At 43.6% G+C, this 20,711-nt stretch overlaps 1 protein-coding gene across 1 annotated transcript; it reads right to left on the bottom strand.

Annotated features, from left to right (window-relative positions):
- Positions 1–1,431: 1,431 nt before the first annotated feature.
- Positions 1,432–20,711, bottom strand: Ska3 (spindle and kinetochore associated complex subunit 3). The gene is made up of 9 exons (XM_028870402.2): positions 20,504–20,711; positions 17,630–17,691; positions 16,873–17,038; positions 15,043–15,454; positions 11,075–11,181; positions 6,520–6,605; positions 4,704–4,895; positions 2,729–2,902; positions 1,432–2,280 (listed from the first exon to the last, which is right to left on the bottom strand). Exons 1-8 carry the CDS (start codon positions 20,604–20,606, stop codon positions 2,777–2,779), a joined length of 1,254 nt encoding a protein of 417 aa, XP_028726235.1. The 5' UTR covers positions 20,607–20,711; the 3' UTR covers positions 1,432–2,280; positions 2,729–2,776.

Raw genomic sequence — 20,711 nt, 5'->3', positions numbered from 1 at the left:
GACAGACAATACAGCATTCAAGAGCTGGACTGGCATCTGGAACCAACCGTCTCCATTGTTTACAACCAACTCCAAGCAGCGTAAAGCACAGCTGTTTATGATCATTTATATGGGAAGTCCCCAGCATAGCTAGCTGGCCTCCAGCTCACAATGGAGGAATTGCCTGTCTTGCTAGGGCCTGTGTGGGCTCTGTCCAGGTAGACTCACTCCACGTGGCTCCAGGTGTGCCTCTGCACATATCCCCCAGCACTGCGCCAGAGTTTGCTATGCTGTTTGTTCTTTTCCTGGGTTTTCGAGACAGGATTTCTCTGTGGAGCCCTGGCTATCTTGGAACTCGCTCTGTAGATCAGGTTAGCCTGAACTCAGAGATCCATCTGCCTCTGCCTCCTGAGTGCTGGAACTAAAGGTGTGTGCCACCACTGCCCAGTGAGCTATAAGTTTTTAAGTGTAGAGAAGGAGGCAAACAATGTCAACTGTCAACTGCTTGAAGACAGAAGAGAATGAAGAGTTGGCAGAAAAGTGTAAGACCCAAGGCAGGGAGCTGAAAACTGGCGTGGCTAAGGCACCCATTGCAGGAGAGCAATCACCTAGGCCACAGTAAAGATCTCAGATCTCATTTAAAAAGAACAGTGGGAAAACACCCTGGAAAGACCACAGCGTGTGCAGCTTGAGGAACGAGAAGCATCATTCCAAGTAAGAAACTATGGAGAGTAGGGAAGTGCTGAGGGTGAAGCTCAGGGGAACAAATTCATATAATCTGAGGGGCCAAGGTCAAAAGAAGCAGAGCTTAAGCCCAAAGTCTACCACTAACCTTGAAAAAAAACCTATCTTGTCTCTCCCTTCTAGCCCCATCCATTTATTAGTTGTGTTTAGCAAAAACGCCAAGGAGCTGCCCAAACCTGCTCTCTGTCCCCCGCCTCCCACCCCCGTTTTCATCAGTCTATCCCAAACATCACGTAAAAATGAACATCAACTTTGACAAACCTATCAAGCCTCCAGATTCTCAGCAGCACTGAAACAAACGATCGCTCTGCCTAAAATACTTCTTCCTGCGTCACTAGCCTCTTTAAACCTTTGCTAGAACACTCTCCTCTTCCCACTTTTCTTTAAAAATTTTATTAGATTTACTCATTGTATTTTGTGTGTTTTGCTTGCATGTAGTATGTGTATCGCATCTGTGTGTGCTTGGTGCCCATGAAGTCAGAAGAGGGCATCAGATGCCCTGGAACTGGAGTTAGGGATGGTTGTGAACTACCACCTGGGTACCTGGAAGCAACAAGCACTCTTAGCCACGGAGTTTTCAGCCTTCTCCCCAGCCACTCTTCACCCCCTCAGCAGTCTCTCAGTTATGTGGACTCACGGCCACAAATGCCATGTAGTGAAAAGGGCTGAAGAGATTTCAGTCAGCAGCACACAAAAGGTGGGCAGGAGTTTTACTCTGAAAATCCTTTTATTATGTAACAAATTTATACAAATACCTACCCTGAGTCAGGAGCCTTGGGAACATCTTGATTACCCTGGAATTCTTCCACTGCATTTTCAGTGCATAATTAGAATAATCCTTATGCCACACAAAATTTCCTAAAGCTGCTGGGCAGTGGTGGCACATTCCTTTAATCGCAGCACTTGGGAGGCTGAGGCAGAGGGATCTCTGAGTTCAAGGCCAGCCTGGTCTACAGAGTGAGTTCCGGGACACAGGACGGCCAGGGCTACACAGAGAAACCCTGTCATGGGGGTTAGAAAAAAAAAAAAACCAAAAAGGAAAATTCCCTAAGCCCATTAAGTACCTATGGTATTTGCCAATTATTTCTTCTCAGAATTTCAGCTGGTCTCTCTAGAACACTAGCTCCTCATTCCCCTACTGGCTGCATTGCAAAACTTCCCAAAAGCACTGTCAGGAACTTAAGAGAACTACTTTCTAGCTGTTCTTGGATCAGAAGGATCTTGGGCCTAGAAGGATATTAGATAGTTCTAGAATCAAGATGTTCCCAAGGCTCCCGGCTCAGGTGTCCAGAAAGAATGAAGTTCGGATCTGCTGGGTGGCCAAGCTAGAGAGGCCAACACAGTGTGGCGGAACAGAAACATTAATGTAAGAATGAAATAAAACTGGAAAACTGGGAGAAAAGAAGGCAGACACAGCAGTGAGCCCTCCTTCCATCTCACTGGTCTCTCTGTGTTAACCAGCTAAATTTTCTAATAGAAGATTTGAGAAAACTTAAGTCCAGCTCACTTTCCCGTTGCTGTCCAGCTTCTTTATTGGATGTATCCACACTAGAATTCCTATAAACAGAAACAAATAAAACCAAGTAAGGACAATTAAGAGACGTCAGGACAGAAGGCAATATGGTAACTAAGTATTTTATACTTACACACACACACACACACACACACACACACACACACACACACACACACGTGCACACACAAGAAATCTTTAAAAGAAGAGAGGCTGGTGGCATGTGCCAAGGCAGGCAGGCAGATGTGTGATTTGAGGCCAGCCTGGTCTATGTAGCAAGTTCCAGGCCAGCCAAGGTTATACAGTTAAGAGCCTGTTTCAAGAATAATAAAATTTTTTACAAAGGGAAGTTCGGAACAGATGCATCACCCCACCGACTTGCTAACCTGGGAATGTGAGATTCAAGGGCCAGCTCCAGGCTCAGGTGGAACCAGGCTGTTAACCCACACTGGCAAGGCAAATGAAAAGAGAAACCAGCACTAGTGTTCTCACCCTAGTTTTCAAATGCCTCAGGTAACACAGGCACGTCCTGCAGTGGCGTCACCAGTTTTCCTTGTTGGCAGCACCTCGGATGCTCTGCCCCCCGTACTTGAGGAAGCCTTTCCTGGATGGCATTGTTTTAACTTCCAATGGAGTAGCTAGGTTTGAGTTGTGCTTTGTTAACATCTAAAACAAAAACAATGAAAAATCTGGAAGGTGTTCTAAACACTCTAAAAGAGCCATGAACAATTAGATAAAGGTTATTTAAAATACTTAAAATATCAGCAGTCCATACAGACACTGAACAGCAAAGAAAGCAACATGAATTTCTCATGAAGTAGGATGTCTAAACTCTAAATACACGTGTACTAGAGTCAATGCCTGAGAGCCGTGTTGAGTCTGATGGTGTAGACAGGAAGTCTACACACTGAAGAGAAGGGACACAGGGCTATACGCATGTGCACTGCGTCTCCACAAGACTGAGCAAATGAGCACCCATCATGGAGGGAGAGGCTCACAGGCCCTCCCTGCCTCTCCCCTCTATGTGTCTAGACATTTAAGGAGGAGGGCGAGACATTGTCTTCAGTGGTATAGCCACTCCTAAACAGCCCTAAGGAAACTTATTTGAGGACACACTCTCTTAACAGAGAAGGTAATGGATGTTTGTGCATCTGTGACATAAACAGGTTATGCACATGTATGAAAATGTTATCATGTAAGCTGGGCGGTGGTGGTGCATGCCTTTAATCCCAGCACTTGGGAGGCAGAAGCAGGCGGATCTCTGTGAGTCAAGGCCAGCCTGGTCTACAGAGCGAGATCCAGGACAGCCAGGACTACACACAGAGAAACCCTGTCTCAAAAAGCAAAAAGGGGAAAAAAAAAAAATGAAATCCATTACTTTATATAATTAACACATTAAAAGAAAGAAACTAGAAGCAGATGCTGACTATAAGGTGTCCCTGGGCATGTAATAAAAGGTAGAGTGTGTCTATATCATACATAATCCCAGTGTTTTGCCCACAGCACTATAAGAAAAGCAAACAACCACCAAAGATGAGGTCTCCTTACCTTCTCATAAAGAAACCCACAACAGGAAATGCTAACTCTCCACATACACCCTCACAAAGACAGACATTCTGTTTAGTTTATCTCCTAAGAAAGCAGGCAGTCAGGAGGAGGGACTGGAGACAGCAGTAAGAGCATGTACTGCTCTTACAGAGGACCAAAGTTCGGTTCCCAGCTCACATTTTGGGCAGCTCACAATTGCCTGTAACTCTGCATCTGACACCCTCTTCTGGCTACTCAGACACCTACACTCATAGGTAGGTATATATATCCCATAGACACACATGTATTATATACACAATTAAAAGTGCAATAAATATTCTTTAAAAAGACAAAAATTGAACAGATCCTTTGTTGATCTTGCAGGGTGAGTCAGTTCTACTAGCATTTAGGTATTTTCTCAGTTTATTGTTCTCATGGCTCCCCATGAGGCAGGACAGCTCTAGAAGAGTCACTTAGATTCTTTGCACTAAGTACTGATGGCCAACACTTTAACTGGATTGTTCAGGGTCAGAGCGGTCAGTAGTATCTACTAGTTGGTGATGCCATACTACAGAGTCAGCTATTTTAATGCCACGTCAATCAGTTTGAGTTATTAATGACACCCTGAGGCTAGAGTGAATAGGGGGAAGGGCACTCACTTTCAGTGGAACAACGAATAACCAAAGTGGCAAGCACAGGTAAAAACTAACAGAAACAACACACTGTAGAACACAAATTTAGAGAGAAAACACCTCCTGCGTAACATCACTAAAACCAACTTAGGAACTGGTATCTGGTGCAGGAAAACCTTAAGGATATTCTCAATACCCAAAGTCACATATTGGCTTGATGGTAAATATGACAGTTTATATGCAATTTCAGTTCTCTAACACAAATATATAATTTTGAAAATATTAGAAGAAAATAGCCTGGCAATAACCTGGAGAATGTCTTCTGGAATTGCAGTAACTGCTGGAGGAGAAGGTGTCCTGATATTTTCACAGGAAGTAATTGTAGAAGGGGGGTCTGCAAAATTCTCATAGCATTCATCTGAATTTAAAATTAATGGATCACAGTCTTTCACTTCCAAATCACTTGATGAACTATTTGGTTTTGGATAATTTTTATATACCTGCAGAATAAAAATAAATCACTGAATTATTGTAAGTAAGTAGTGTTGTAAATAAATTTTTATTTAATTAGCTCTATTGGAGTCTACTAAAGCAGGCCCCAAATGATCCCACTTTCCTGACTGAGTTCTACCCAAATCAAGAAAATCGTACATAGAAGACAAAGTCTCATCTTCACTACTAATACAGGCTTTGAGGGAGAACTCAAAAGAACAGTGGCTGAACCCCAGATCCCATCCCATCCCATCTCAGGCAGTACCAAACTGAGGTCTTTGCGAGCTCAAGTGGGTAGCAGTGTCTGAGTCAGTGCAGAATTTAGGTGCTAAGGGTAGAGAAGAGAACAAAAGGAGGAGAGGCTAGTCTGGGCCAGACATCAAAGCCCAGCTCAGAATAGAATCTTCCTATACACTGTCTGCGTACATACATCTAAGAGATGCTCAGCATGCACTTAACTCACACTATGTCTCACGTTAATAAAGAAAGAATGGTGAGGAATACCACAGCAGTAGAGTGCCTTCCACAGGGACAGAAACACAAGTGGGCGTGGTGGTGCAGGCAGAGCATGAGGAGGAGGTGGTCACAGTCAATTCTCAACTATAAAGCAAGGTCAAGGCCACTCTGAGCGACAAGACACCCTAGTTCTTAAACAGAGCAAACACACACACAACAAAAGATGTACATGGACTGAAAACAGCAAGTACCTGCAGGCAGCCAGCCTGTTAAGAAGAACCTGTCTACAGATGCCCTGTCTCGTATTACTAGTCACAGCTCGGGTGCACCAAGCTACAGTGTAGGTGCTTAAACACTGCCTGATTAGTGGCTGCCACACGGAACACTAAAAATGACAGCAGCCCGATCATCAAGTCTTGTCCCACCTGTCTCAGCTGTCCCACCTGACTAAGGAAGCTGTCTCACCAGGAAGGTTTTGATTATGTTAAGTAAGTTAGCAGGAAAAACTGAGCCAGGGAGACATTAAATTACCTAAAAATCTGTTATCTAGGGAAAACCACTCTGATCTGTTTCTACTCATTCTTTTTTCTTTCTTTTTTTGGGGGTGGGGTGGGGGAGGAGGTTTCAAAACAGGGTTTCTCTGTGTAGGTTTGGAGCCTGTCCTGAAACTTGCTCTGTAGACCAGGCTGGCCTCGAACTTAGAGATCCACCTGTCTCTGCCTCCTGAGTGCTGGGATTAAAGGTGTGCAGCACCAGCACCAGCACCACCCGGCCCATTCTTTTTTCTTAAAATAGATGTGTGTATATAATCATTTATCTTCAAGGACATCAAATTTCTTGAAAATATTCTTTTTGTTTGGTCATCCATTATTTAGACTGACAGACACTTGGCATCAGCTCTTAGATGTGCTCACTTTCTCACTAGCGGTTACATTTCTGTACTCCTGTCTATATTATTATTCTATAAATCTGTCTCAATTCCCCTTGGATAGATTTTGACATGATACGGAAAAATCTACGGGTCCTAATTGATGGTGCCTAACTATTCCCTAGAATGTACTGCACATGTATTCCTAAGAGCTTCACTGATCTCGTCTGTTATGGACACTGAGTCCAGAAGTCATGTCTGAGTCCTAAGGAGGAAGATGACAGTTTTTAACTTTAGTAGAACTTTACCAAAGCTCCACTGTCCACTGTAGACGGAATTTTCAAACCTGGAGTGCAGAATTTAGGTGGCAATGGTGAATTTGTATATTCAGCATCTAGAAGACATAAAATAGGCATGAAAATTAAGTTGAAGTAAGTATCCAACTTTTGTAAATTATATGTGTGTGTGTGTGTGTGTGTGTGTGTGCGCGCGCGCGTGCAGTCAGCTATCCCTGGAGCTGGAGGTAGAGGTGGTTGTGAGTGCCTGATGTGGGTGCTAGGAACTGAATCCAGGTACTCTAGAAAAGTAGTATGTGCTCCTAACCACTGAGCCATGTTAATTGTCAATTTAGCCTGTATATTTTGTTACTATTGTTCTAAAAATCTAAGTATGGAGTGTGGTTTGGCTGGACAAGAAAAACCAAAACTGTTAAATTCACATATATACTTATCATTAATATTAGTAAAAGTTGCATGGTATAAGAATAGTACAAAGTAATGAATTCTGCTGTAACAGGTAACATATAATAGCGACCAACTATTGGGGATCTAACTCAGTTGTCAGAATGTTTGCTAAGGCCCTGGGTTCAGTCCCTACTGTCAAAATAATTTTTAAAAAAATCATGAAAATAGTTACAAAGATAACTATAAATCAATCTATTAAAAACTGTGTAAACAGGCCATTGAAATGGCTCAGCAGATAAAATCACTTGTCACATCAACCTTATGACTAGTGCTCAATGCCCATATGACACAGTGACTCTCAAAAGTTTTCCTTGGACTTCCATACACACTATGACAAGCACATACCCATACTCATATACAAACATCATACACATACACACACCAATAACAAATAAAAATTTAAAAAAAGATACACACATATATATAAACAAGTGCTGGGCGGTGCACACCTTTAATCCCAGCACTTGGGAGGCAGAGGCAGGCGGATCTCTCTGAGTTCAAGGCCAGTCTGGTCTACAGAGTGAGTTCCAGGATAGCCAACGCTACACAGATAAACCTTGCCTTGAAAAACCAAAACCAAAAAACACAAACAACAACAACAAAAAAACAAATGAAAAAACACACAACAACAGCAGCAAAAAACAAACAAGCAAACTGTAATGGCTGGGCATAGTACACTTCAATTGGTGGAGTGCTTGCCCGGCACGCACGAAGCCCCGGGTTCAATCCCCACTACTACAGAAAGTAGGTGAGGAGGACCCGAAAGGGTGAAGCCAGACTCGGTGGTTAAGAGCACTTTGCTGCTCTTGCAGAGGTCCTAGGTTAGTTCTGAGCACTCACATGCAGCTCACAACAATCTGTAGCATGAGTTCCAGGATTCCAGTGCCGCCTTCTGCCCTTTGTGGGCACTACACACATGGTGCACAGATACTCAAGCAGGCAAAGCACTCATATACATAAAATGAAAATAAATAAATCTTTTAAAAAAGGTATTTTAACTGGACATGGTGGTTCAAACCTGTAATCCCAGAACTCAGGGGTTGAGGCAGAGGACTGCTGAGTTCAAGACTCAAGGTGAGACACTGTCTTCAACTATATATTCATTCTCCTTCCTCTTTTTTCGGCGAGTGGTGTGGTGTGTAACGCTTGTGAGTGTGGTGTGTGCACAAGTGTGCTTCATTGGGTACACTTGACTGCGGCTAGAGGCAGACACCAAGGGTCTTTCTCGGTTGCACCCCATCTTTTTGTTGTTGGGCTTCCAGACAGGCTTTCTCTGTGTCCCACAGCTGTCCTGGGATGCACTCTGGAGACCAGGCTAGCCTTAAATGCAGAGCTCCACCTGTCTGTCTCCCAAGTGCTGAGATCTTTTTTTTTTGAGATAGTCTCTCACCGAGCCTGAGATGCACCGTGTCTGGACTTTATACAAGTTCTGGGAACGCAAACCTAAGTCAGTCTTCATGTCTGTGTGGCAAACACTTTACTAATTGAACTATCTCCTCAACCATACTTTTAAAAAAGCTCACACTCTACTGATTTATTCACTTTTATGTATATGGTCGTTTTGTCTGCATGAATGTGCATATCTGTGCCTGTGGAGGTCAGAAAAGGACATTGGAGACCCTGGAATTTGAGTCACAGATGGTTGTGAGCTAGGAATCATGGTTGTCAGAAATCAAACCAGGTCCCTGCAAGAGCAGCTAATGTTCTTCCCTGCTGAGTCACCTCTCCAGACCTAATTTCATTAAAAAAAAAAAAAAATTAATTAAAAAAAAAAAGATTCTTGGGAGCTGAAGAGAAAGCTCAGTGGTTGGGACACTGGCTTCTCATCCAGAGAACTACTGTTCAATTTCCAACGCCTACATGGCAGCTTACAACCATCTGTAACTCCAGTCCCAAGGGATCCGACATCCTCTCCTAGCTAGCCTCTGAAGGTACTAGACATGTATGTACATGATGCACAGACACACATGCAGACAAAACACCCATCCACATTTCAAAAAAATAAAAGCAGATCTTGGTAGGCAGCTCTTCCGCTCCTGCTCCCCCCAGTGCTTTCCCATGATACAGACACGAGCTGTTGTCTTTCTCTAAACATTTCTTTAATATAGTCCTGCTCTTCCTTATAGAGTGGGCTGTAAGTTACCACGAGTACAAGCCAGATACATTTTTAAAATTGCTTGTACCAACAGTGCTTATTAATAACATGTCATGAAATTAGCATATTTTTTCTAAAACTAAGTGCAAGACTTTGGAAAGATAAAGACAGTGTTAAACATTTGCCAATTCGGTGAAAAGAACTCACAGATTTGCAAAAGTTAAATAAAGGACGGCTGGAGAGATGATTCCATGTCTGAGAGCACTGGCTGCTCCTCCAGAGGACTTGAATTCAGTTCCCCAGCACCCACATGGCGGCTCCCAGTCACCTGTAGTCTAGGTCCAGGGGATCTAATGGCCTCTTGTGACCGCCACAGGCACCAGGCACACGTGAGTGTACGGACATAAATGTAGGTAAAATACTCATATACATAAAATAAAAATGATTTTTAAAAATTTTTTTGTTCGCTAGTGTTTTGCCTGCATTTATGTCTGCGTGAGGGGGTCAGAAGCCCTCGAACTGGTGTTACAGACAGGTGTGAGTTGCCATGTGATTGCTGGGAATTGAACTGGGTCCTCTGGAAGAGCAGCCAGTGCTCTTAAACATTGAGTCCCCTATACGTGATTTTTTTAAAAATTAAAGAAAAAACGTTGAATATATATTTTGGAGGGTGGAGCTGTTTCTGAGACAATCTCAAAGTAGCCCAGGCTGGCCGCAAACTTAGCCTTTTCCTCCCTAGTGATGGGATCCCAAGTGTGCCTCCCCATATCTGTTTCAAGTGACCATGACCCTGGGGAGATGGGCCTGATCTGCAAGCATGAGGGCCTGAGTTCAGGTCTCCAGCTCTGTCTCAGTCAGGAGCTCTACTGCGGTGACCACGCCACTCTTGTTAAGGAAAACACATACAGGCTTACAGTTTCAGAGGTTTAGTCCATTATCTCGTGGTGGGGGCAGGGCAGCGTGCAGGGAGATAAGGTGCTGGAGGAGGAGCTGCTGCTACCTGTTGATATGCAGGCAACAGGAAGTAGACAGTCTCACTGGCCTGGGCTTGAGCATATATGGACCTCAAAGCCCACCTCTACAGTGACACACTTCCTCCAACAAGGCCACACCTCTAATAGCGCTCCTCCTTTTGGGGGCCATGGCACTATGTAGTAGTAACTCCAGTGATGGGGAATGGCAGGCTCACCCCTGAAGCTCACTGGCCAGTCAGCATAGTCAAATCAATGTGGGCTCCAGCTTCAATAAGAAAGCTAAGGTGGTAAACAATCAGGGAGACACTCTATTCAACCTCTGGCCTCCACACAACCCACATGGACACTTCCAACCAGAGTAGGTTAAACTGTGGAGAACAAAAACCTGACACATACTGCACATAATCAGAAATAATGCTGAAAACTTATTGGAGTTGGACGGAAAACTTATTATTGCTGGGCTCAGCAATTAAGAGCACTGGCTGCTCTTGCAGAAGAACCAGGTCTCATTCCCAGCATCCATATGGCGGCTCACAACTACCTGTAACTCGTTCCAGCAGCTCCAATGCCCTCTTCTGGACTCCAAGGGTACTAGGAACACACGTGTGGGGCACAGACATATGTGAAGGCAATCAAACATACACATGAAATATAGTTGAAAGAAAAAAATTATCAGAAAAAATGTATCACTCTCCCCCATGAAATCAAGCTGAACTTAAGTTGAATGGTACTAAATAAGACCCAGTACCACCAATTAAAAAGATGCAGTAAGGGGGGGATGGAGAGAGGGCTCAGCAGTTAAAGAGCACTGGCTGCTCTTTCAGAGGACCCAGGTTCAATTCCCAGCACCTACATGGCAGCTCACAACTGTCTGTAACTTCAGTTCCAAGGAATCCAACACCCTCACACAGACAAATGTGCACGTTTAAAAACAAACAAAAACAAAAGATGTAGTAAACTACCTAAGGTTAATAATCTAAAATTAGAGAATCATTTTGTACAAAGTTAACGAGGAACGAGTACAAAGGAGAAGCTAATTTTTTAAACTCACCAGTTTTTTCCAGCTGCTCGATTATGGAACCAGGAATGGCTAAAGAATTCTCACTGGTCACAGGCCCTGTCCCTACGGCCTCTCCACTGGCACTATTCAGAGGGGAACTGTAAAGTCACGAGAGTTAACATTCAACCTTTGCAGAAAAACTTCATCTTACAATATTTCAGGCTGGGGTAGTTCATTTTTGGTTTATGAAATAAAGACCAATGGAAGAATCATTAAAATAATTGAAAAATATATTGGATATACCTATCGTTTACTTTAAATATTTAAGTAGTATACATATTTATTTTAAATATACAAATCTGTAAAGCAAGGTGTGGCGGCACATACATGCAATCCTAGCACTTGACAGACAACTTGCTTGATCGTCCTGGAGTGGATTAACTACCTCTAACTTAGAGGAAAGCTGTGGGATTTACCTAGGATGCAAATGCAGTAAATCAGCAAGACTTCATTAATAACCTAGTGTGGCAGGATTTGTTTTTATTAGCCTATCTGATAGAAAGCAAAATTATTCAAGCCCAGTAACAAGTTGGGTGACAGGGGGAGGCTGGAGAGATGGTTCAGTGGTTAAGAGCACTGGCTGCTCTTCTAGAAGACCAGGATTTAATTCCTAACTCCAGTCCCAGGAGCTCTGACACCCTCCTTCACCAGGCATGAATGAGGTCACAGATATATATTCAGATAAAACACCCAAACACACAAAATAAAATTAAAAATAAAAAAATCTCATTATTTTAGAGTAAGAAGACTGAATCTGTCATTTTATTAAGATTGACTTGCCCTAGCCAGGCAGTGGTGGTACACAACATTAATCCCAGCACTCTGGAGGCAGAGGCAGGTGAATCTCTGTGAGTCTGGGCCAGCCTGGTCTACAGAGCAAGTTCCAGGATAGTCAGGGCTACCCAGAGATTGACTTGCCCAATTACACAAATACACATGAGGGAACATTGCATGCTGTGGATTCTATCACTCCTTAGGACATCAACAGCTTACACTTCATGGATGAAATTACTGATAAAATAGGAAATAGCTGAAATCTTTCTAAAAGTGGGCTGGAGAGATGGCTCAGTGCTGTGGAATGGTCTGTATGTCAAATTGCTCTGATTGGTCAATAAATAAAACACTGATTGGCCAGTGGCCAGGCAGGAAGTAGGTGGGACAAGGAGAGAGGAGAATTCTGGGAAGCGGAAGGCTGAGGCAGAGAGACACTGCCAGCTGCCGCCATGACCAGCAGCATGTGAAGACACCGGTAAGCCACCAGCCACGTGGCAAGGTATAGATTTATGGAAATGGATTAATTTAAGCTATAAGAACAGTTAGCAAGAAGCCTGCCATGGCCATACAGTTTGTAAGCAATATCAGTCTCTGTGTTTACTTGGTTGGGTCTGAGCGGCTGTGGGACTGGCGGGTGATAAAGATTTGTCCTGACTGTGGTCAAGGCAGGAAAACTCTAGCTACAGCTCAGTGTTTCCTGCCCTTCCGGAAGACCCCAGTTCAGTTCCCAGCACAGACATCAGGGGCAGCTCATCTTACCCCAGTCACAAAGGCTAAGATTTAAAAATAAATAAATGAAAAAAGTGACTTCAGGAGTGGTGGCATACAACTTTAATCTCAGCACTCAGAAGGCAGAGGCAGGGGAATCTTTGTGAACTTCAGGCCTTCCAGAACTACACAAAGAGACCCTGACTCAACCAACAAAATTGACAACAAAAACTCAACCAAACACAAAACCCCAAGCTTTTGCTGGCATGGATGTCAGGAAGGGGAGCACACTGTTTTACTGCGGGTGAGAGTTTAAACAGGTGCAACCACTATGGAAATCAGTGTGGAGGTTCCTCATAAAGCTAGAAATAGATCCTCCATATGATTCAGCTATGCCATTCTTGGGCATGTACCTAAAGGAGTCTATATCCTACTATAGAGATACCTGCTCAACTGCTGCTTTACAGGAAATGGAAGGAGCTAACATGCTCATCAACTGACAACAGAGAATGAAAATGCGGTACATTTACACAATCGAGTATTATTCAGTTGATAAGAAAAATGCAATCACGACAGGTAAATGGATGGAGCTGTGAACAATCATTTTGAATGTGGTAACCCAGACTCTGAAAGACAAACATCACATCTTCTCTTGTATGTGGAATGCATGCAGCCCCAGGTGTGTGTTTGTGTATGGTGTGTGTGTGTGTGGGGGGGGTGTCTGGAGGTGGGGGGAGTAAAAAGAATAAGTGGGGTGGGGGATGAGGACAGGACAGACAGACAACTAACACTAAAAATCTTTGAAAAAGTCATGGAGACCCACTACTGTAGAAGCTTCCGAAAACAGACACATATGGAAGAGTTTAAACTATAACCGGAACAATGGTGCCATTCCGGAGACACCACAGACTATCAGATTAAAAAGCACAGTGCCTGGAAGGGGTTACCTTTCAGGGAGGTCCCATAGACTTCCACACATTACAAATGACAATATGCCCACTGGAGTTTCAGAAATAATCACTTTCGAATTGCAATTATGGACTGATCCACAAGAGAGAACCCACACCTAATACTGTTACTGGGGACAAGAACCCATGGCTAAATGGGTCTTGGGAGGAGAAACTACTACTATTAATTCTGATACATGGACAGCTTAATTACACTGCTTGCTCACAGATCAGTGTACCCACACCCCCAGCCCTTTCTTAAGACAAGTTCCATGTAGCCCTGGTTGTCCTGGAGCTTGCTATGTAGACCAGGCTGGCCTCAAAATCAGAGATCTGCCTCCTGAGTACTGGGATTTAAGGAATGAACCACCTCACCCAGCCTGATTACTATATCTCTCTAAATCTTTATCAAAGAAGCTTCATTTGTTTATTTTTGTTTTGTTCTTTGAGACAGGTTCTTTCTACATAGCCCCAGTCATCCTGGAACTCACTATATAGACCAGGATGGCTTTGAACTCTTGACAGATAAGCCTACCTCTGCCTCCTGAGTGCTGGAATTAAAGACGTGCACCACCATGTCCAGCTTGGAGAAGCTCCTTTTTGCAGATGACCGTTAACACAGAGATCCATAACAGTCAACATGGGGAGGTTAAAAGACTATACGGAGTGCTCAGCCCTAAATGGGATGGCATCCCAAGACTCAGGGATCATCTTAGAAGAAGAGGTGGAAAGATTCTAAGAGCTAGAGGCAGTAGATGACTGCATTCAAACAGTGTTCTCCTGCAAGACAGGCAGTTGAACAGAGGAACTCACAACAGTTTTGACAGAATGCACAAGGTTAAACTACAAAATCCCAACATGGAGGAGGAGGAAGGTCATCAAGTCCCACCCTTAGCAAAGGAGCTACAGGCAACTATCCTCTGCTGGGAGAGGGAGTCTGTTTCCTTTAAGGGTCTGGTCCTAGAAGGTAGACTGTGGCCCGGCAGTATATGGGCAGCACAAATCAGACTCCATGGGTTATTTAAAAAAAAAAAAAAAAGACATGAATTGGGGGACAGTAGATGCTAAAGGAATTGGGGGGAGTATAATCAAAAACATTGTACAAAGTTTTCAAAGAATTAACAAAAATATTTTCAAGGGGCCGGAGAGCTGGCTCAGCAGTATCACGTATGGCTCTTCTAGGGCCGGAGTTCGGTTCCCAGCACTCACATCAGACAGCTCACAACTGCATGTACCTCCAGTTCCAAGGGAGAGCCAACATCTCTGGCCTCTGAGGGCACCTGTACTCACCAGCACATAGCCACACATGTAATCAAAAATAAATCTTTAAAAAATTTCAAGTTGTTAGCAGGGAGGTGGTGGCACATGTCTTTAATTCCAAAACTAAGGGACAGGAAGGAAGGTGGATCTCTGTGAGTTAGAGGCCAGCCTGGTCTACAGAGTAAGTTCCAGGACAGCCAGAGATACACAGAGAAACCCTGCCTCAAAAAAACAAAAACAAAAAAATAAAAAAAATTTCAAGTTGCTTACCTTTTCATGTTCTTCATATTTCTAAGTCCCATGGTATAATCTTCATTTAAACACATAGTGTATTCAGATATACCAAAGTGTTCTAATTTAGGAGTTACACACTCAAAATCATCCATCTTCAGAGCACACCTGGGAGTCTTTAGCACTGTGACAGAAGATTCTCTGGCAGGAGGGGTTTCCGATATGCATTCTTCTTTAAGGCTGTCAGCTGTCTGGGGAGGGTTTGGTGGGACTCGGGAGACTATGTACCGCTCCAGTCCAAAGTCTGAAAGCTGTGGGCTGCGTAGGGGCTTTTCAGAGACAGAAGTGCTCGGAACACACGGATCAGACGGCTCGTCCTCTGCAGCGGGCTTCTGAGCGTCTTCACACACAGCCAACTCTGAGGCCGAGTCGCTGACTTTGTGCTCACATGCTGGGAGGAAAAGTCAAAGAGGTAAATTCTGGTCAAACACTAAGACAGGATATCTCTTGATTATTAAAAGAACACAGACTAGCCCACCCCAAATGTTCCATGTCGGTGAAATCTTGACCCTTTGAAGCTTTCATTTCAACCGTCTCTTCTGTAAGTTTGATATATACAACCTACCTGCTTGTATTCCATCTAGACACTTTAGAGAAATGGAAATGCTCTGAAAAACCAACACCCACAAATAAAATCCAATTTCCTACTTCTTCAATAGATTTATTGATCAGTCTTAGTGTTTTCTGAAAGTATTATTAGGGAATTAGTGTATAATCAGCTTTGTTCTAGATTTAACACAAACTGAAACAATATGATTTTATACTTTTAATTTTGTAAAAATTTTCAATTACATTTTGTTCATTTTGTGTGTGTGCCACAGGGTACATGTGGCAATGACTATTCTCTCCTTGTGGGTCCTGGGGACCAAATGCAGGTTGTCAGGTTAGGTGACAAGTGCCTCTACCCAGAGCTGTCTTGCCAACCATACACTTGACTTGTAGGTGCCCAAGTACAAAAGAAAAGGAGAGGAGTATTTGAATCTATGATTACTTTAGGAGGAAAACAAATTATATCACACACTTTCTAACTTCAAAAGCAAACTGAATTCTAGTACAGCACGTTGACTAACATACTTACCACACATATGTTATTACTTGTTTGATTTCATTAATGCTTTCCATACATACAAAGACCATCTTCATAAAAGATCAAGACACTGATGAATACTAGAGATATGGGCAGAATGGCAGCAGCAGCAGCAGCAGCATTAACAGTGGGCAACGGCACAGCAGCTGGCTCCATCTGGCGATCTGTGTGCCTTGGCCTCCAAAGGGCTGCACAACGCTCACTCTTTATGCACCCTCAGGAAGTACATACATTAAATACCCAACCTTACACTAAGAAGCAAGGGCAGTTATTAGGCTCTGAGCAGTAACAAGTTTTCAACTGGTGACCCTTTCCCTTGGCTCCTAGGATTACAGGCGTTTGCAACTAAAAAAGTTGTCAATTTATATAGCGCAAGCACCTTGTTCTGCAGAGGAGGAATCTAAGGGAGTACCCAGTGATTCTCCAGCTACTTACTGGCAGAGCTAACGAGGCACCCTTTTTCATTTTAACAGCTCAAAGACACTTCTATTCAGCACTGTGGAATGGAGAGCAAGGGCAGTTTTATGTCTTGCTGCACGTCTTACTATGTAGCCCAGATTTGCTATTGTCCGAGAGGTTCCTCAAATTCAAGACCCACAAGGACCACTTTCCGGTGGACCGCTGACCAGCATGAAGTGCTGACTGCTCACTCAATGACCTGACAGACAGAACTCAAGGCCTTCTTCCCTACGGAGATGCTAAGAAATGCAAGTCAATCAAACCTGAATCTTCCTTGTCACGTGCTTGATAGCCATACTTCTGGAAAAACTCTCTCAGTTTCATGATGTCTGTTGAATTTTTTTTCATCAGTATTTTTGTTGCCTTTATGAAATGTGTGCTTTCTTGACTCTCCAATCTTGCTTCACCAAGAAGAGTGTTAACATCATCCTTTCAGGAGGGAAGCAAATACAGTACACATGATCTAAGTGACTTTGTGACGGTGTACAGTTTAGACTTACTATGCTTGAAAGACCAAAACACAAACAGCCTCTAACACGGAAGCCCCTAGACTCTACAGGCTGTACCCTAATTGCCCACCTCCCTCTTTCCCCAGACACTGAAGATTACTCTTAAAATTGACTAGTCTTGTAAATCTGCCTTTCCGTTGAGATAATAGGTCACAAGACTGACTGCCATTTCTGCTTTTGTAATCAACCTTGCTAACTCTGCTCAAAAAGACGACTAGGACACCTGCAAGACAAATATGTTAAAGTAAGCCCCTGCCTACACGCAGACAGAATACCTGTCATCTTTGGTTTTTGCCTTGATAAGCCCTGGGTTGATATCGCTAAAGGCTGCAGCTTGGGAGTACTCTCAGGTGCAGTCCTGGGGCCAATCAGTCAGGTGCCAGTAAATAAAACGCCTCTTATTAAAATCTTAATCGTTGTCTTACTGGTGGATCTCTGAGCGACCCAGACCCATAACAACTTAAGCCACAGAAAAATTACCCACCATGGAAAAAATGAGATAAATAAGTACCTTTAGAGTCTGAACTTCTGTGTGAAGGTCATATAAAATTCTCATTGGTGAATCTTCTAAGTCTTAAAGGGAGGAAAAAAGTTCAGTAAGTGAGAGAGACCTGCTCCCTCTTCTCTCCCCAAGGTAGAGAAGTGAGAAATTTGTAGATAGAAGGACACAGACACACACGGACAGACGGACACACACGGACACACACACACACACACACACACACACACACACGGACACACACACACACACACACACACACACACACACACACACACACAGAGTTAGAAACACAGGATAGTTCGGGAGGGCCTGGATCCTAATCCACTGGCCCCTTCTGTCTCTTTACTAAAGTGCTTTTTAAAGTTATGTCAAGAAATGAGACAAAAGACCTCCCCCAGCACAGCCATCCCAAACACCTGGTGACCATGCACGTGGTCAGCTACCCCCTAATGCAGCCCGGTTGTGTAAAGCAAGCTCAGATCTCACTAGAAAACCTTTGTGGGCTCCCACAAATAAGCATGAGGAAAATGAAAAATTTATTCCTTAGACATAAAAATCCTGCTGGGAGCCGGGCAGCAGCGGCTCATGCCTTTAATCCCAGCACTCGAGAGGCAGAGCCAGGAGGATCTCTGTCAGTTCAAGGTCAGCCTGGGCTACAGAGTAAGATCCAGGACAGGTACCAAAACTACACAGAGAAACCCTGTCTCAAAAAAAAAAAAAAAAAAAAAAGAAGAAGAAAGAAAGAAAGAAAGAAGCTCTCATGCCAGTAAACAGTTGTTCCCCCGTAATCCTATCACTGTCCATCATACTGGCTCCAGGCAACCTTATGTCTCCTTTCCGTGTGAGTGGACCTGCCTGTTCCTGTAAAAGGAACCCTATAGCGTGTAGTCCCATCGTTAGCATCATTCCCCATGTTCATCCACTGTAGAGTGGGTCTTATTCCACTGTATCAATTGTAAGCTATTTGTCGGTTAGGTGTATTTACTTGGTGAGATAAGGACTCACTGTATAGCCCTTGCTGTGTTGATCAGAGCCTGGTCTGGCCTTGAACTCACAGATCCATCTGCTTTTGCCTCTCAATTCTGAATCAAAGACATGGGCTGCCATGCCTGGAGATTTATTTACTTTGTGTATGCTGTCGTTCATTAAAGGTTTTTCATTTCTTTATTTATGTATTTATTTTGTTGTTGTTGTTTTTCAAGACAGGGTTTCTCTGTAGCCCTGGCTGTCCTAGAACTCACTCTATAGACCATGCTATGTCTAAGGAATTACACTAAATTTTTCATGTGCCACCACCACCCGGGCAGCTATTTTAATGAATCAGTTTGGGTTTGGGGTTTACTGGAGTTAAAAAACACCTGTAAAGACAGAAGCAAGGCTTCTGTAACAAAGTTTCAGAAAGTTATCAAAATCTAAACCTTCTGTACTAACAGTTGCACAACTGACTATACTAAGAACCAATGAAATGCATTCTTATGAGTTTTACTGTATGCAGATTGTCTCAAAGATAATTTATAAGTCCATTCAATCATCTAGCACTACAGTCATTGTCTTAGTTAGGGTTTCTATTGCTGCAATGGAACACCGTGACCAAAAGCAACTTGGGGGAGGAAAGGGTTTATTCGGCTTATACTTTCACATCATAGTTCATCACTGAAGGGAGTGGAAGGAACTCACACGGCCTAGGAGCCTGGATGTATGAGCTGACACAGAGGCCATGGAGGGGAGCTGCTTACTGGCTTGCTCCACATGGCTTGCTCAGCCTGCTTTATTACAGGACCCAGGACCACCAACCCAGGGAAAACACCACCCACAACAGGCTGGGTCCTCCCCCATCAATCACTAATTAAGAAAATGCCCTACAGCCCAGTCTTACAAAGGCATTTTCTCAACTGGGGTGCCCTCCTCTCAGATGACTCTAGCCTGTGTCAAGCTGACATAAAATTAGCCTGCACCGTTATAAAAAGTGAAACTGCTGGCAATCATCTTTTGCATACTTTTTACATAATAATTAAAGAATTATTACAAGTTTTTATTGTAAAAGCAAATGAAGCTTATGCAGAGGTAATGTTTTGGTAAGAATATAGACTAGCAAACTGTGAAAAGCAATCTTCATATAGTCGAAAATACTAATGCATTTTAGTCTATTATGCAGCATTAGCTCAAAAACATAAACAAATAAAGCACATTTTAACCCCCTAAAATAAAAATGGTAGAAACATTGCTAAAACAGTAAGTGATGTCTCTTTTGCGTTAAATAGAAAATACGTATATTCTTGTTAGTGTTCTGTATCTGAAATTTCCAACCGTGCATGTTACTTTTATAGTCACAAAAACATTTCCAAATGGAGAGGAATCTGTGTCTACAGGATGCAATATTACTTAAGATACATTATAATTATGACATTTTAAGTAAATAATCTCAAAATCTGAACCACTTTTGCAACGATTAAAAAAAAAAAAAAGACCGGTCAGTCTGGAGCTCCCTATGGGGAGCAGGCTGGCCTAGAACTCACAGAAATCCACCTGCTTCTACCTCTTGAGTGCTGGCTGGGATTCAAGGCGTGTGCCACTATTCCCGGCCATGCAATTATTATTATTTTTTTAAATCTCTAATACGAGTAAGAATGGTGGTGAGTTTTATTTATTAAAAACAAAACACAGCAGTACCGAGTATTTGTACTGGAAATACGATATGACTGGAGAAAATGCAGATGTCGGCGTCAACTCACACATGCAGAGCACAGGCCTTAGTGCATTTTCGATCAGACGAAGGTGGACGCTGTTGACAAGCACCCAAGGCACACAGGATGCCTGGAAAGCACAGTCAGCCTCGCCCCCGCTCCCGGGTGCCCCGGCCCACGGAGAACCGCGCCCACTCACCGCTGTCCTCGCCGTCCAGCGCTCGCAGCAGCCGGGCCGTCTCGCCGTCCAGCACGGCGGCCAGACCCCGCAGCTTACAGTGGAAACTCTGGATAGGGTTCATGCCGAGAGGAGCTGGGCCGAGCGCCGACCTCCACGCTCACCCTCGAGCGCGCCACTCATTTGAATCCTACCGTCCAGTACGAGCCGCCCGCTCCGCGCAGGCGCG

The sequence above is a fragment of the Peromyscus leucopus genome, chromosome 9, assembly GCF_004664715.2.
Source record: "Peromyscus leucopus breed LL Stock chromosome 9, UCI_PerLeu_2.1, whole genome shotgun sequence".
Lineage (NCBI taxonomy): Eukaryota > Metazoa > Chordata > Mammalia > Rodentia > Cricetidae > Peromyscus > Peromyscus leucopus.
The sequence above is the reverse complement of the archived record's forward strand: the minus strand, read 5'-3'. Positions and strand labels throughout refer to the sequence as shown.